The sequence below is a fragment of the Amia ocellicauda genome, chromosome 5 (genome assembly GCF_036373705.1).
Source record: "Amia ocellicauda isolate fAmiCal2 chromosome 5, fAmiCal2.hap1, whole genome shotgun sequence".
Lineage (NCBI taxonomy): Eukaryota > Metazoa > Chordata > Actinopteri > Amiiformes > Amiidae > Amia > Amia ocellicauda.
Window position 1 is genome coordinate 50,884,048 of NC_089854.1, and position 16,004 is coordinate 50,900,051.

Consider the following 16,004-nt stretch of genomic DNA (forward strand, 5'->3'; position numbering starts at 1 on the left):
GATATATCACTGGGTGATACTTACTGCTCTAGGCTTCAGTGTGTGTTTGTCTGCAACAGAAACTAGGATATCTGGAGTGGACTCTGGGATATATTGCTGAATAAGAAGAAAGGTAAGTACCCTGAATTGGAGGACTGTAAAATACATCCATTGCAACCATTGAAACGTGTGTGTATGTGTGTGTGTGTTTGTGTGTGTGTGTGTGTGTTCCTTTTTTGTAGGAATGTGATGTTTGTGCATCAAGTACTGATTACCCAAACATTGGGAAGAGGAGAGAAAGGCAGCTATCTGTAATGGTTAATTATTACTGGAGAATTGGGAGTTAAAGGGCAGACTGCTATATTGGAAGTGCATACTCAACATAATTCCTTAGACTGCTGCTCTGAAATGGTAAGCATTGTTATGGAGGGATTTATCTGGGGGGTATTTAAATTAGACAACAGGGTCATGGGCACCAATTTTAAATTTTAATTAGAAATATCTACTTCCTAATAGATTTTGGAATGATTGTCAATGCTATAAAAAATGTATGTCAGCAAACTATTAGGGTGTCATTAACACATCCTGTTTTGATTTTGTTTTAAGTTTTTGCATTTTTAACTACATTGTTGTATGCGCTTAATTTCATATGGTTTGTTAAATTACAAAATTATGTACTGTTTATAGATTACTGTAAAATAAATACAGTGGTAAATGATGCATTGGCAGAAATATGGCTATATACGGTATCAGACTACATATACAATATTATTTCAATGTATTACTTCAGAAGAGAAACTTTGTAAAACACTGGTTCTTGCCCTTCACATATTAAACTTATAAGAACAATGTGTAACCTTGCAAAAACACACTTTACTAAGAATTGAGACTAGCTCTTCACAAATAAACATTTGGTTAATGAGTTGCATGCAAGTGATTGTCTATAACCTCTGTCTCTTGGGTTTTCCAGTACAAAAGCACACTGTGGCTCACAGAGACCAACAAAGCAACCTAGACTCTAACACAGGCACCATGACTGCAGAGAGCAGACCTAAGGACTTTACTGAGCCTCCATCCATGACAGACAGTGTAAAAGAGTCAGGACCATCAGGAACAAGAAAATGCTGCACTCCTACTCTGAAGGTATGAGCTATAGTCAGTGTTGTCTGGAGTGTCATCTGAAGGTTTTGAACATAGAGCTATATCAAAAAGTGTTTTATCTCGTTATTAATTATTCAAGTAAAACCAATGCATTTACATATTTTTTCGCAAACCGAAGCATTTTAAATAAAAATACAAATATTTTTACTAACATAAAATAATAAGTCATTTAGTGTACATTTTTATAATATTGTATTTATAATAAGGGAAGTGTTCTCTTATTTGCTCCACTGCCTCTAAAACAAACACTGACGCAGTGCATATTAGGGGTAGCCTATAGACTTTTGCTGTTGTCTGAACATTACATTTTTATTTCTGAATGTATGGTAATATACAGAGGAATATAATCAGGAGAGCATACTGGGTTAAAATAGTGTCGTTTCTTTGTCATCCTTTTTGTTTCTTTGTGACGTCATATTACTCAGAAATTTGAGTAACGTTTCACACCCTTGAGAAGGAGAGCAGCAACACTCTGGAACAAGATTCAGTGAGACTCCCCAATGAGATAGCTACAGTGTATGTAGGGTTGTCTGATCTGCTGCTTCTCTCAGGAGCTGTGATGCTTAAAGGTGAAAAACACCTAACAGGGCTAAGCTGTATTGAAAGAACAATATTTTAAGTCATTGGGTTCTCAGATTCTCGGCCCTATGCAGTAAGCAAAGAGTTTAACCTTTTTGACTCACAGAATCTCTGACCTTTCATCTGACAGTGCGTGTGTGTGTCTGCCTCCCTTCTAAGTGAGTGGCCCAGTAAATTTAACCTGTGCTTCTAATACAAACACTGGGAACCTTTAATCTGTACATAAGCCAAGGTCTCCAAACTAAATACAAGATAAAAAAGACTTGATGTCATGCAATCAGCCTCCAATACAGTCATTGATCTAGGGCAGGGGTTTCCAATAAATTTCAGCTTATTGCTACCTAACTCTGTAATTGAGGTCAAAGCTTATTCAACAAGATTTTTTTTGTTATTGCTTTTTTAAATGTATATATATACATATTATTAAGGCTGTCGGTTGATTAAACATTATGGATTGGTTAATCAATGGGCATTAGTTGATTAATCGGTCGATTAATCAGGAACTTATTAAGATAAGTGTAAGACTCTTTAAGTGGTTGTGCCACACATACAAAATAAATATTTTAATAAATACACTACCAGTCAAAAATTTTAGAACACCTACATTTTTCAACTTTTTATTGAAATTCACGCAGTTTAATGTCTCAGTGTACTATGAAATTAAAGCATAGAACAAATAAACAACCGGAGATACAAAATAAATAATGGAATCATTTCAACACAATTTAAACCCTTAAGCTGACAAACCCCTCTGGTACCCTTACAAAGGCACCAACTCTGTGTGCTTCTCTTTAATCCCATGTGTACTCTTTACTGTTGTTTTACTGTAAGTGTTTGTTATCCTATGAAAGAAGAGACTCCCAGCTTTCTAATGATGTGAAGCATTCTCTGATGTGAAAATAAATGTGTTTTTTATACCCCCTACCCCCCCCGCACATTTATGCCCCCTCCCCCTCCACATTCTGAAATGGGGTGGGGGGGGGGTACTTGGTCTGAGTAGGAATATAAAATCTCAGAAAAGATTTACAATTATGACATATTCTGGAACCAGACAGTATACTGATCAAAACAAGACCAACCACATTTTGGTAGAAGCAACACACAATGAGCTCATAATGTCAAGATGGAAAACTCTGTTTACAGTACACAATGATATTACATAATTGGATGTGAACTTATCTGTGTTTGGTAGACCATCAAATAATATATATTATTATTATTATAATATAGGTTATTTTGAACAAAACAAGCCTCTTTGCAAAGAAATCTGATCGAAATTGAGTGATCTGTGACTGTCTGAATTGTACACCCCCCCCACCCCCTCTCCTCAGAGCAGACTGTGTGTTTACTCCCCAGGCTCTGAATGATGGCAGGTGTGGTGGAAAAAAGTTTAGGAGTTCTAATCAGAATTTATTATGTGCACGGGAGGAACAGCACAACACAGAACTCAAAGGATTTTAGGATAGCATGACACTGTTCCCCAAAAGTTTTAAGACAGAACAAAGCTTTTATACCACCTCTGAGACATACACCCAAGGGGCCTTAACATTTTACAAACAGTGTCTGAATGGTCATTTCTAGCAGTGATTTCATTGGCATTCTAAACTAAGCCTTCCCATCTCATCAATATTATAATCATTACTCATGAATAATAATCATTAACCTCTACATTGCCAGTTGCATTGGAAGGTACTTTGCAGATAATATGTTGCAAGAAAGGAATGTGAGCTGCTGATAACCAAGTTAGGAGTAACAGTACACCAAGGACAAAGGCAGGATAGGATTTCTGTTTTTCTCCCCCACACAGGCGACACGGAAACTGTAAATTGGATATTTTGAGAATGAAACGTGCTGGTAGCCAAGAGAATAAGCTATCAAACGATGTGCGTATTGTAGGAATACAGTGTAACTTCTATGCACAGGAGCTGCGTGTAACACTGCCAAATAATGTAGTAACACAGCTTATAACTCTGAAATGTACATTATTTTTCAGTTTTTGGTAACCTAAACTTTTTTTTTTAACCTCTGGCAGTTTACTGCTTACCTGTTACACTTTAGATTAAGGTGCTGCTTATTAATGTGTTATTAATGATTTATAAAGTATTATCAATACTATTAATAGATACTTTATAAAACATGAATAATACATTATAAACTAGTTATAATAGCACTCCATGGAATGGTCACAACATTTAACAGGTTGCTAAAATGTGTCCCTTTTCACTACTGCTTTGACACACTCCTAATAAATATTTTTTCGTTTTTTAATCATAATTGTTTTATAGAAGGCACACTTTTTAGCTACCTGTTCGACAGTGGCCATTCCATGTATTGTTATTACCAAGTTATAACTAGTAGTATATATTAAACATTTATACAACATTAATAACACATTTGATCAGCAGCACCTTATTATAAAGTGTTACCCGCTTACTTTTGTACCATTTCAGGTTATTCACTGGACTTGAACTGCTTATATTTCAATACAAACTGGAAAAATGGGGGTGCTCTAAAACTTCTGACCAGTAGTGTACTAGGCATTGATATTACAGTATAACAACGCTGAACGGGAATGGTAAAAACTGATTTTTAAAAATTATTATAATCAGCAAAAATCATTATAATCACTACAGCAAACGGATGTTTTGCTCACAAATTATACTGTAAACTACTCACATTGACCTTGTAAATTAAACAGAAGACCTTTACTTGGTCTTCAATGTTTCCTTCTGAATCCAGTTTGAATCCAAAGCTAGACTGTAGTTTTCCCATTAGAGGCTTATTGTAACCCTTGCTACAATGTGGTGGCAACATCATGTGTTAGCAGGGCCTTTATAATGTAACCATATAATTGTGTCATTATAATAATAATACAAAAAAACTTTATGCAACCTTATTGTACCTTAGATCCAATTACATAATTATACTTAAAGCACTTCTGTTTTTTATTCACAGATGTTCTTGGCAGCTCTGGCTTTCTCATTCTTTTCCAAAACCTTATCTGGGAGCTACACCAAGAGCACAATCACCCAGATAGAAAGGAGATTTGAGATCTCAAGTTCAGTTGTTGGGATTATTGATGGGGGATTTGAAATGGGTAGGTACCTTTAAAAGCCCAAGCACTGCGCTTTGCGTGTCTTTGCTTACATACCAGTACAAAGCATTTAGCTGATTTGTAATGGTCTTTATTTGTTTTAGGTAATCTATTAGTGATAACTGTTGTGAGCTACTTTGGAGCCAAATATCACAGACCAAAACTAATTGGGGCAGGGTGCCTGCTAATGTCCCTTGGAACATTTCTCATGGCGATGCCACATTTTTTCATGGGACGGTGAGTTTGCTACTGAATTATGCTCATAGGAAATATTATCCAACATTTTTGAAAAAGCCATTTATAGGTGTCACCAATGAGTTTCTGATCCCTATGCAAGAACAATACTATACTTCTCCTGTACATTTTCTTGCATCAGCTTTGTGAGACCCTTCAACAATACCAACAGCAATATAGACAGTGGGGACAGTAGAGAATATTAAAATGCACCTGACATATGCACACATGCACACATGCACAATCTGTCCTTTATTCACAGCTACGACTATGAGACTGTGGCATCTACCTCCCTTGACTCCAATATGACAATGCTCGCCCCATGTTCAAAGAGCTCCAGCCAACTTTTGAAGGAGGACATTATACCGCAGTCAATACCAGGTAAGGAGTGTGTAGGAGAGTAATAACAATAATTAAATTATAGTAAGACATCTAATTAAATGTATTATTAGTTATTATTACTTGTTTGTGGGGTTTGTGTGATAACAATATATTTTTTGTAATCGTTTTCTTTATTTTCATCATTATATCATCAATTTGGCAGCACTATGAACAATGATATGTTGATAGGTAGAACACTGCACAAAGGGGGATTGGTTAAGCCAGTTTCCATGTTACCTCATATGAAAAAATGTTCCATCAAAACTGCCTATAAGCCCATTCTTATGTCACACAAGCGGCCCCTTCCTGTTTCCTGTTTGTAACTGGTGACACACGAAAAGGCTGCTGTATTACAGGTCAAGTCAGAAGAGATGTGTCTTGAGTACTCAGCAGAAGGTCGAATATATGTTGAATTATGTTGCGTTGTATTAATGTCTTCAATCACAGGGTGTGGGAGTGGGGGAGGGTGGTGCACTGAGTACAGGCAGGAGTACAGTACACTGCCGTTGACAGAACCAGAGCTTGGACTGAAGTTCAAAGTTCTTGTTGTTATTATTAGTATCATTATCAATATTAGAAGCAGTAGTAGTAGTAGTAACAGTAATAGTAGTAGTATTACATTTATTTTAATATTGGTTTGGCTATCTAGATACACCAATCAGCCATAACATTATGACCACCTGCCTAATATTGTGTAGGTCCCCCTTTTGCCGCCAAAACAGCCCTGACCCGTGGAGGCATGGACTCCACTAGACCTCTGAAGGTGCGCTGTGGTATCTGGCACCAAGACGTTAGCAGCAGATCCTTTAAGTCCTGTAAGTTGCGAGGTGGGGCCTCCATGGATCGGACTTGTTTTTCCAGCACATCCCACAAATGCATGATTGGATTGAGATCTGGGGAATTTGGAGGCCAAGTCAACACCTTGAACTCGTGATTCATCAGACCAGGCCACCTTCTTCCATTGCTCCGTGGTCCAGTTCTGATGCTCTTGTGCCCATTGTAGGCGCTTTCGGCAGTGGACAGGGGTCAACATGGGCACCCTGACTGGTCTGCGGCTACGCAGCCCCATACGCAACAAACTGTGATGCACTGTGTGTTCTGACACCTTTCTAGCAGAACCAGCATTAACTTTTTCAGCAATTTGAGCTACAGTAGCTCGTCTGTTGGATCGGACCACACGGGCCAGCCTTCGCTCCCCATGTGCATCAATGAGCCTTGGCCGCCCATGACCCTGTCACCGGTTCACCGCTTTTCTTTCCTTGGACCACTTTTGATAGGTATTGACCACTGCAGACTGGGAACACCCCACAAGAGCTGCAGTTTTGGAGATGCTCTGACCCAGTTGTCTAGCCATCATAATTTGGCCCTTGTCAAAGTCACTCAGATCCTAATGCTTGCCCATTTTTCCTGCTTCTAACACATCAACTTTGAGGACAAAATGTTCACTTGCTGCCTAATTTATCCCACCCACTGACAGGTGCCATGATAACGAGATTATCAGTGTTATTCACTTCACCTGTCAGTGGTCATAATGTTATGGCTGATCGGTGTAGAATTGATTGTTAAGAAAACAACGCATTCTACATCTGTTTCTTTGTGGTCAAGGTTGTGTAAACCATAACAACTCTCTCATGTGGGTGGTGGTGCTGCTGGGAAACATGTTGAGGGGGATTGGCGAGGCCACCATTGGACCCCTGGGAATGTCGTTCATTGATGACTTCGCTAGGCCAGAAAACTCAGCCTTTTACATTGGTAAGCCTGTCTCATGGTTACATAATTCACCATGGTCCTCACAAATTAAAGTGTAGGAAAGCAAAATTAAATTGTGGAAAAGCATAAAGAAGGACTGTATTGTAAAATGATTATGCAAACCATCACAGCCAAGTGTGGTATCATCACTGGGAAGCCAGGGAAAATGTTGTGAATTTACTGTGGTAGGTAAGCTTTCTTAAGGGTAGGCTTGAAGGATCTTCTTACCTTAAGTCAGTTCTGATCTCTCTCACTGGTCTTAGGGTGTATTCATACCATTGCTGTGATCGGGCCTCTGTTCGGATTTACATTGGGCTCCTTCTGTGCCGGGCTATACGTGGACATTGGCTTTGTCAACCTAGGTGAGGAACAGCATATATACTGCATTGACATTTCAGAGTTAAGAACACATGGCACTGAAGCAGTCATGAATGTTTTTATTGCAGACGCTGTGACGATAACTCCAAAGGATGCCCGCTGGGTTGGGGCTTGGTGGCTGGGGTTCATAGTGGCTGGGGGCCTCAGTCTGGTGACTGCGCTGCCCTTTTGCTTCCTGCCCAGCTCCCTGCCAGAGGAGCAGCAGAAGAAAAAGGAGCACAGCATCTCTTCAGAAAACCTCCATATCCAACCCTCTGCAGAACCCAAACCCAGTTTAGCAGAAATTGCTAAAGGTATTTATTCAGAAAAAACTTGGAAAATATTCTGCATTTTGTCTGTCTGTCCATTATAATTTATACATATATGTTTTGCAATGACTCCAGGAATTGTATACTTCAGCAACTGAACGTTGAATGGAATATGACAGCAAGTATGTTTCCATGACCTAAACGTTTCCCGCGCCCCCCCTCCCATTATTCTGCAGACTTTGGGCCCTCTTTGAAGCGTTTGCTTACCAACAAGATTTTCTTCCTGATTCTGGTTACCAACATCCTCATCTTCAATGCTTTCATCATCTTGATAACATTCACACCCAAGTTCCTGGAGCAGCAGTTCGGACAGAGTGCATCAACTGCTAACTTTCTAATAGGTAAAGCTCAATGTGTGCAATTTTTTATTGTCATACTGTGTATACTGCAAATGAAAAAAGGTTGGCATCCTAAAGGATGCTGAATGCCTACATCCTAACTGCAATAGTCCAGATGTTGTAGCGTTGAGCCACCTAACTAACAATTAGCAATTTCAGATTGGTAAGTAAAGAAAAGAAAAAGAAAAAGAAAAAAACAGATCAATGAAAAAAGACACGTTAAAGAATTAGCATATGCTCTGATTATCAGTTTAAAAGCTTCAGATCCAATTTTTTTTTTAATGTAGGGGTTACATGCATGCCAGCAGTGTCTCTTGGGATTTTCTTCAGTGGATACATCATGAAAAGATTTAAACTGGACATGCTGGGAGCTGTCAGGGTGTCGTTCTGTGCATCCATATGTGGCTGTCTCTGCACATTGCCCTTCTTCGCTCTCAGCTGCAAAAACCTGGACATTGCAGGGTTGACTGTCTCATACGATGGGTGAGGAACATTAACTCCATAATGTCAAACACAATTCTTATGTGCAGAGGAAGGGGTTATAGAGAAATAAATATATGCATAAACCGCACATTTAAAAATATATACAGAGAGCCATAGATAAATAACTATCACATGAGGAATGAAATGAGTCTTCAGTATAGTCTTTGGGTTTGTAAAAATGTATAAATAATTATATAAAAAAAAAATTTTTTTTCCCTAGTTCAATTTCAATCGATGGTCAGGAGCGTAGCTTGCTCTCTACCTGTAATTTAGACTGCAGCTGTTCCCTCTCCCAGTGGGACCCCGTTTGTGGAGAGAATGGAGTCACCTACATTTCTCCATGTTTTGCTGGCTGTAACTCCACCAGTGGAATTGGAAAAAACACGGTGAGAATCCCCAGTTTGGGTGCCTATCTGACTCCATTGCATGCAAATTATCACTGGTAAATGTTGTGGGTGCCCAGAGAAACAAAGAAGAAACTTTGCATCTCCAATGATAATTACATTACATTATTTGTCATTTAACAGACACCCTTATCCAGGGCAACTTACATTTGTACCCATTTATACAGCTGGGTATTTTACAGGAGCAATCTAAGTGAAGTACCTTGCTCAAGAGTACAACAGCACTGCCTCAGGCAGCACTGCTTCAGGCAGCATGAACCCTGCCCCATACCCTTCCCCACCTTGAATAGCCACTGCTATGAAATCATATCACCCAATCTTCTAGCGCATTCTCCCCTGTCTTCTGAGAACCCTCACCTTGGTCATATTACATGCACTGTGGTCTCTGCAGTGAGTCCCCAGGTCAGTAATAGCACTAGCTTGTAAGCATGAGGAAAACCTGTTTGAATGTTGCAATTAAAATACATGGGTGTCATTACACAACAAGAGAAGTAATACGACCTAATTGTGTCATGAGGTGATGAAGAAGTCTCTGAAAAACAAACCAAAAAAAAAAAAAAAAACATTGTGGTATTTTGTTATTCTCAGTTAATAATAAAAGTATCTCTGAAATAGGAAAGAAAGTGTCAAAATGTATAACCAGAGTACTCCAAGTACTGAAAACATTACTTAAAGGTCAGCTAGCTTCCTGTTAAAAATAAGTTTAAATACGAATACTTACATGTCTGTTTGCATTGTATTCTAGGTTGCAAATTAGAAGAAGTTGCCTTCAGTGGATCTAGTCTATTAGTTTTGGCCTGTGTTATTTCCAATCATATCTTAGCTTCACTTCTTAAAGACTACTTTCTTGCGATTCTTGGACAGAGATGCAATTCATTTACTGTGTTATTCCACTGTAGACGTTCCATGGTTGCAGCTGTCTTAAAAGTTCCAGATTGGATACAGGGAAGTCCTCTGCAGTTCTGGGACAGTGTGCCAGAGAGGAAAAGTGTTCTACAATGCTTTATATCTTCTTGGCACTACATTCATTGAGTTTTTTTATATTTTCTCTGGGAAGCACTCCTCTATATATCATACTCCTCAGGTACAGTAAAACCCAGAAACACCTGCATTGTGTGTGTACTTTACTACTACTTATAATGGTACTTTACTTTCATTGCACCTTTCACATCAAGGTGCCTCAAACAGCTGTAGAAGTTAAAACATAATACAGCATATGTTAAATAAGTACAATAAAAATAACATGATAAACAACATAGAAGAATAAGTGAATATTTACATAAGAAATTCATAAACTTCGTTCCCAGTGTTAGTCGGTCATCATCGGCAATGACTTCTCCTTTGTGTCTGAGGACAGGTGTGTTGAACCAGAACTGAAGTCGCTTTCTGTTGGAGTTTTCATGTTGTTATTAAGGATGCTTGGTAAGTAAAATATTTGTAAATATATTTCAGCAAGCAGTTACTGTTACATCTTCCCTCTAACAGTTTCCAGTTCTTACCACCAGGGCCTGCTGTTCACTCTTCTTTGCCCCTTTCCTAAACTTTGGTTATCTCAGCTCCTGGTTACCTTAATTCAAGTGCATCTAGATCATTCTTTCAGTTACCACACCTGCCCCTTGTTATCTTCACTCAGTAACTCAGTATATATTCCCTGAACTTTTATACACATCCAAGGCATAGTTAGACGAAAAAATTTACTTTTACATTTACTTTATCATTGGGACTGCTAAATGGCTTGCATTCTAGACACTACAGGCATCTGTGTAATCTTTTAATTATCTGTTTTCTGTACTGAAATATATATATATATATATATATATATATATATATATATATATATATATATATATATATATATATATAGGCTAATATTATTTTATGTTTATATGTATTTATTTTCCATACTTTATATGCATTTTGTTACAGTTCTCTCACATATGTATTGTCCTTGCAATGTGTTCGGTTAGGTGGGATTACAGCTCCAATTTATTTTGGAGCCCTGATTGATGCAACATGTCTGAAATGGGGCAGTAGAAAGTGTGGAGGGAAAGGAGCATGCAGGATGTACAACATTGAGACTTTCAGGTACCCTTCCAATTCATACACATCTGCATTAAATTAAATAGATTTCTAACCCAAAACAATGTTAATTAATAAATGATACAAATGCCACTACAAATTAATTGTTACCAAATGTGCTGCCAGGACTTAGCTTTCTATTTTCCTATAGGTTCCTCTTCCTGGGCTTGATCTTGAGTCTTCGTCTAGCTGGGTACATCTTTTTTTGGATCTTAAACATTCAGATAAAGAAGAAATTGCGAAACGACAAAAAAGCTGCTGAAGGACTGGAGTTAAATGTAAAACAGAACTCTTAACAATAGTCTGGACACAGAGGGTAAAGGTAACCTCCCACACTAGCAATCACAAACAGAGAGACATTACCAAAGGACTGTCTTAGAAGCCCCGTTTATTGAATCACAACAAGAGTTTCTATGAAGGCAAATATATTTTTCAACTTTTTCAAAGAAAAGCTGTGAAGGATGGATAATATAATTCTGTATTTGCTATTTGGTATCTCAGAAAGAAGACTGAATACTTAATTGCACAAAAAAAATAATAATCACAATTTACTGTGCATTGGCTTGAATGAACAAATCACAGTTTATTGTGTTTTTGGAGAATCAATAAGTTTGCAATCTGCTTTCTTTTACTTACATTTTACAGCCTTGGCTCAGCCAGCAACATTCTATCCTTCTTTGCCATACCAATTACTGTTTGGCATTTAATTAAATTGCTGTCAATGCATCTATTTATCCCAGTTACCACAGAAACACCATTTAGATAAACAGAGCAATCAACCAGCAGTGCCCACACTAGATGGCAGTAGAAGAACAATTACCTTTTTCCCTGTGGATTCATTTCCTTTTTAGTTGCAGAAGAACTGTCAGATCTTAAGAGTTGCTTTGTGGGGCTATACTGTTACCAGATTAAGTGAAATATGTATCTTGTAATTGCCCAGCAACATCAGTCACGTCTCCCACAACTTTCCACTTTGAAATCACAGATCCAGCAATGAATTTACCTATTTATCTCAAATACTCCCTGAACTAAACAATGCACCTTGATGTTACATGGAATTAATGTCAAGGGGATCCAAAAAATATATTGCAGACTGTTAGTTTTACTGTTACAACTGGAAAGGAACTTAAAATCCATGTCTAGAAAGGAATCAGTGAATGACAGTGATCAAGGAATGAAAATAAAAGACTTGGAAGTCTCTTAGTTCAGTAGACATTTTGTTATATATAACTGAGTTGAATGCATTAAACAAATGCATTGTTGCCTTTGTATCCAGTTGCAAATGTGTACAACAGTTCCTTCCCTTATTTAAAGCACACACCTACAGCCATACAGAGATACAGAAAGTGGGCTACTGTGTGAACCAGCTGGCTGCTTGGCAAAATGCAACTGTAACACATTTTTGTATGACAACCATTTAAAGAGTTGTACAAAGAAATGCCCCATGGCACAAAAAATAAACAATTTCTCATTTTGTTTCTGTTTAATGGTTTGGGCTTACTGGTTGACTTTTTTGTACTTGGCGGTATTGAGCACTTGCATGCCAGTCTGATGTGAAATTGTCAAGCAGCACAAATTGTATTTGGCCCTGTAGTGTTAAATAGAAAAAGTAATTTGTTTCTACCACCATGCCACCTTGCTACCTGTACTCCTTTTCCCTTTCATTTCAAACATACCCCTTCAACTGATGGTGCAAAACATGCCCCAGAAATTCACTGATTCAGCTTCTGTTGAAAAGGAACAGGTAACAGTATATGTTCCACCCTTTAAATCATACTTCAAGGAAATAATGATAATTTGTATTTAATTGTATTAGGAGGAAACTGTGATATTATCATTATTCCTTTTTCCTCCCTACTAACTTGATCTGACATTATCCAAATTTATTTTTTGTTGAGTTCAGTTTATAAATTATTCTGCAGTAATTGGGGGCAAGTTTTAGCTCCAGTAATCTGTAACACAGGTAGGGTATTCAAGTTAGGTATCACCAATAAAAGGGTTACATTAAACAAATGCTACCATAAAATATTGAATATTTTACAAGTCAAAGGTTTAGTGAGACACCAAAGCGTTAATGGGCTGTCCGAATTCTAGAAACAGTAAAGAGAGATTCCCAGAACAATATAACAGATTTGTTAATTAACTCTGCTGCCTGTTTTTATTTTGTGTTATGTGGTGAGGGATCAAGGGAGAAACAATGTCTGTCATTTAAATGTAAACAGGTGCATTGTTCATACTGTCTGTGTTTAATTAATCTTTATTTTATTATTATCTACAGGACAATCTGTAAACATTGTAAATAATTGTCTTCTGTTGAGTGTGAATTAGAATCAATGATGGACCTCCTACACAGACAGACATAGGAACGCAGTTCCTGATTATGTATTGATAACAAGAGATAATTAGCTGGAGATAGAAAAACAAAAAGGCTTTATGTCACTGGAACGTTTTTTATTTGTTATCATTATTAATTTTAGAAACTCAGAAGAGGGATTTTACAATGAAGCCACATAAGCAGATGGTACTGGAATTAACTTTTTGTTTCCGGAGGGCCACCCCCATTTAATATATTTATTTTTTGACAAATATTGCATGAAGCCTAGCATTCAGTTAGCTTGATACAGGTACATTGAATTAAAACCACTCATCTGTAAAAATGTTAGCGTGATGAATGGCCAGGCATCAAAGACCTACAATGTCTGCTTATTAGAAAAAAAATAATAAGACCTTTAAATATGTAGTAAGACAGATTTGTATGCATGATACTGTTAACTGTAATGTTCTGTGGGCACAGGGTACCCAGTTGCGGTGTGTGGTCAGGTGGTCAGACAGGAGTGGATCAAATATCAGCAGGACAGGGCAAACAAGGGCTAGGTAAAGACATGGTCGTGGTAACAGGCAAGGGTCGGGGGCGATCGGGCAAACAGGCAATCAGGGGAAGTCCAAAGTCGTGGTCGGGAGGTAAAGCAGGTGTTCAAGGAATCAATTATCTTTCAAGGCACTAGGAGACTGCTTGGGATTGTAGCTTATACTGACAAAACTTTGTGATTACAGATAGTGAGTGAGGGGTTTATATGGGGACCAGAGGGAAGCAAGGATCCAGGTTTGGGAGGTGTATGGTGAATGGGGCAGAGGGTGATTGAACAAGTGCACATAGTATTCAGGAATGTTGATTGATTGATTGAAAATAAGCTGGGAGAAGTGACTGGGAAGGAAGGGCGAAGGCAACATCTAGTGGAGATAAGTGGAGGTGCAGTTAGACAGGGAGTGAGTGCTGGGCAGTAGCTGTGACATTACCCCCCCCTCCACGATCGGCTGCAGCCGAGCCAGACCGGACATGGCGGGGCCGGCCACGGGGCAGAGGAGCAGGCACAGAGGGATGGGCAATATGGAACTCAGAAAGGAGGGAAAGGTCAAGGACATTGGAGGCTGGAACCCAGGATCGCTACTCCAGACCGTATCCCTCCCAGTCCACCAGGTACACCCGGAGGTGACAGGAGTGGAGCAGGGAGCACACCCCATAAGCAGGACCGTCATCCAGATCCAGGGGGGGAGGAGGAGGAGGAGCAGCAGCGACAGGCAGAGCAGGAGCTGGAGAAGGCGATGGATCCAACACCACAGGTTTTAAGAGGGAGACGTGGAAAGTGGGGTCGATCTGTTAGTGTGGGGGCAACTGCTGGTGGTAGGTGACCGGATTGACCTGGAGCAGAACCTGGAATGGACCAATGTACCAGGGGCTGAGTTTTTTGGAGGGGAGCCTCATCTTGATGTCCCAGGTGGACAGCCAAACCTCCTGTTCGGCAGATATTGAGGCGCTGGACAGCGATGATAGTCTGCTCCGGTCTTCTGGTGGCGGATAGCACATTGCAGCCGGGTGTGCACCGCTTGCCAGAATGCACCACTGCAGCGAAACCAGTCGCCCAGTGCCGGGATATCCGTGGAACAGGGCAGGCTGGTAACCGAGTGTACACTGGAAGGGAGTGAGACCGGAGGAAGAGCTGGTGAGGGAGTTCTGCACGTACTCGGCCCAGGGTAGATAGCGACTCCAGTCTATCTGGGATGAGCTGCAATAGGAGCAGAGAAACCTCCCGATCTCCTGGTTTAGCTGCTCGGTCTGTCCATTCAACTGCAGGTGATAGCCAGACATGAGGCTGACACTCACATTTAGTGCCTTGAAAAAGGCAGACCAGACACGGGAGGTGAACTGGGGACCCCGGTCGGAGACGATGTCCTCTGGTAAGTCGTAGATGCAGAAGACGTGAGTGAACAGCATCTCCGCAGTCTCGAGTGCAGTGGGGAGTCCCCTCAGAGGGATAAGCCGGCAGCCTTTGGAGAACCGGTCGATGGCCACCAGGATGGCGGTGTAGCCCTGGGATTTGTGGAGATCCGTGGTGAAATCCACGGCAATGTGGGACCATGGACGGTGAGGGATAGGAAGTGACCAGAATTTTCCCGAACCAAGGCGACAGTGCGGCTGAAACCAGGGTGACCGGAGGCAGGAGTCAAGTGGATCCACTGCAGCAAGTGGGGATGCACAGAAGACGGGACATAGGTCCAGTTCACTGAACAGGTGGAAGGAGCCGGGTCAGAGGCGAGTCCGCATCAGATCTGGTCCCAGATGCTCCACTGAATGGGAGCCAGAATGCAGGAGGGAGACAGGATGGATTCTGTGGACTGAGGGGCAGGAGAGAAGTTAAACTGGCGAGAGAGGGAGTCCGCCTTCGATCTCGGGCAGTAGGTGAGTGTGAACTGGAAGTGGGTGAAGAAGAGCACCCAGCGCGTCTCACAGGTGTTGGGATGCTTCGCTGACTGGATGTACTCCAGGTTCCGGTGGTCA

At 40.0% G+C, this 16,004-nt stretch overlaps 1 protein-coding gene across 1 annotated transcript; it reads left to right on the forward strand.

Moving 5' to 3' along the window:
• Nucleotides 1–247: 247 nt before the first annotated feature.
• LOC136750469 (solute carrier organic anion transporter family member 1C1) lies at nucleotides 248–12,643 on the forward strand. Its single transcript, XM_066705611.1, has 15 exons — nucleotides 248–390; nucleotides 950–1,122; nucleotides 4,675–4,816; nucleotides 4,918–5,050; nucleotides 5,310–5,428; nucleotides 7,034–7,180; nucleotides 7,441–7,539; nucleotides 7,624–7,848; nucleotides 8,040–8,204; nucleotides 8,489–8,684; nucleotides 8,905–9,070; nucleotides 9,988–10,172; nucleotides 10,446–10,510; nucleotides 11,056–11,173; nucleotides 11,319–12,643. Exons 2-15 carry the CDS (start codon nucleotides 1,012–1,014, stop codon nucleotides 11,461–11,463), a joined length of 2,016 nt encoding a protein of 671 aa, XP_066561708.1. The 5' UTR covers nucleotides 248–390; nucleotides 950–1,011; the 3' UTR covers nucleotides 11,464–12,643.
• The last annotated feature ends 3,361 nt before the right edge of the window (nucleotides 12,644–16,004 follow it).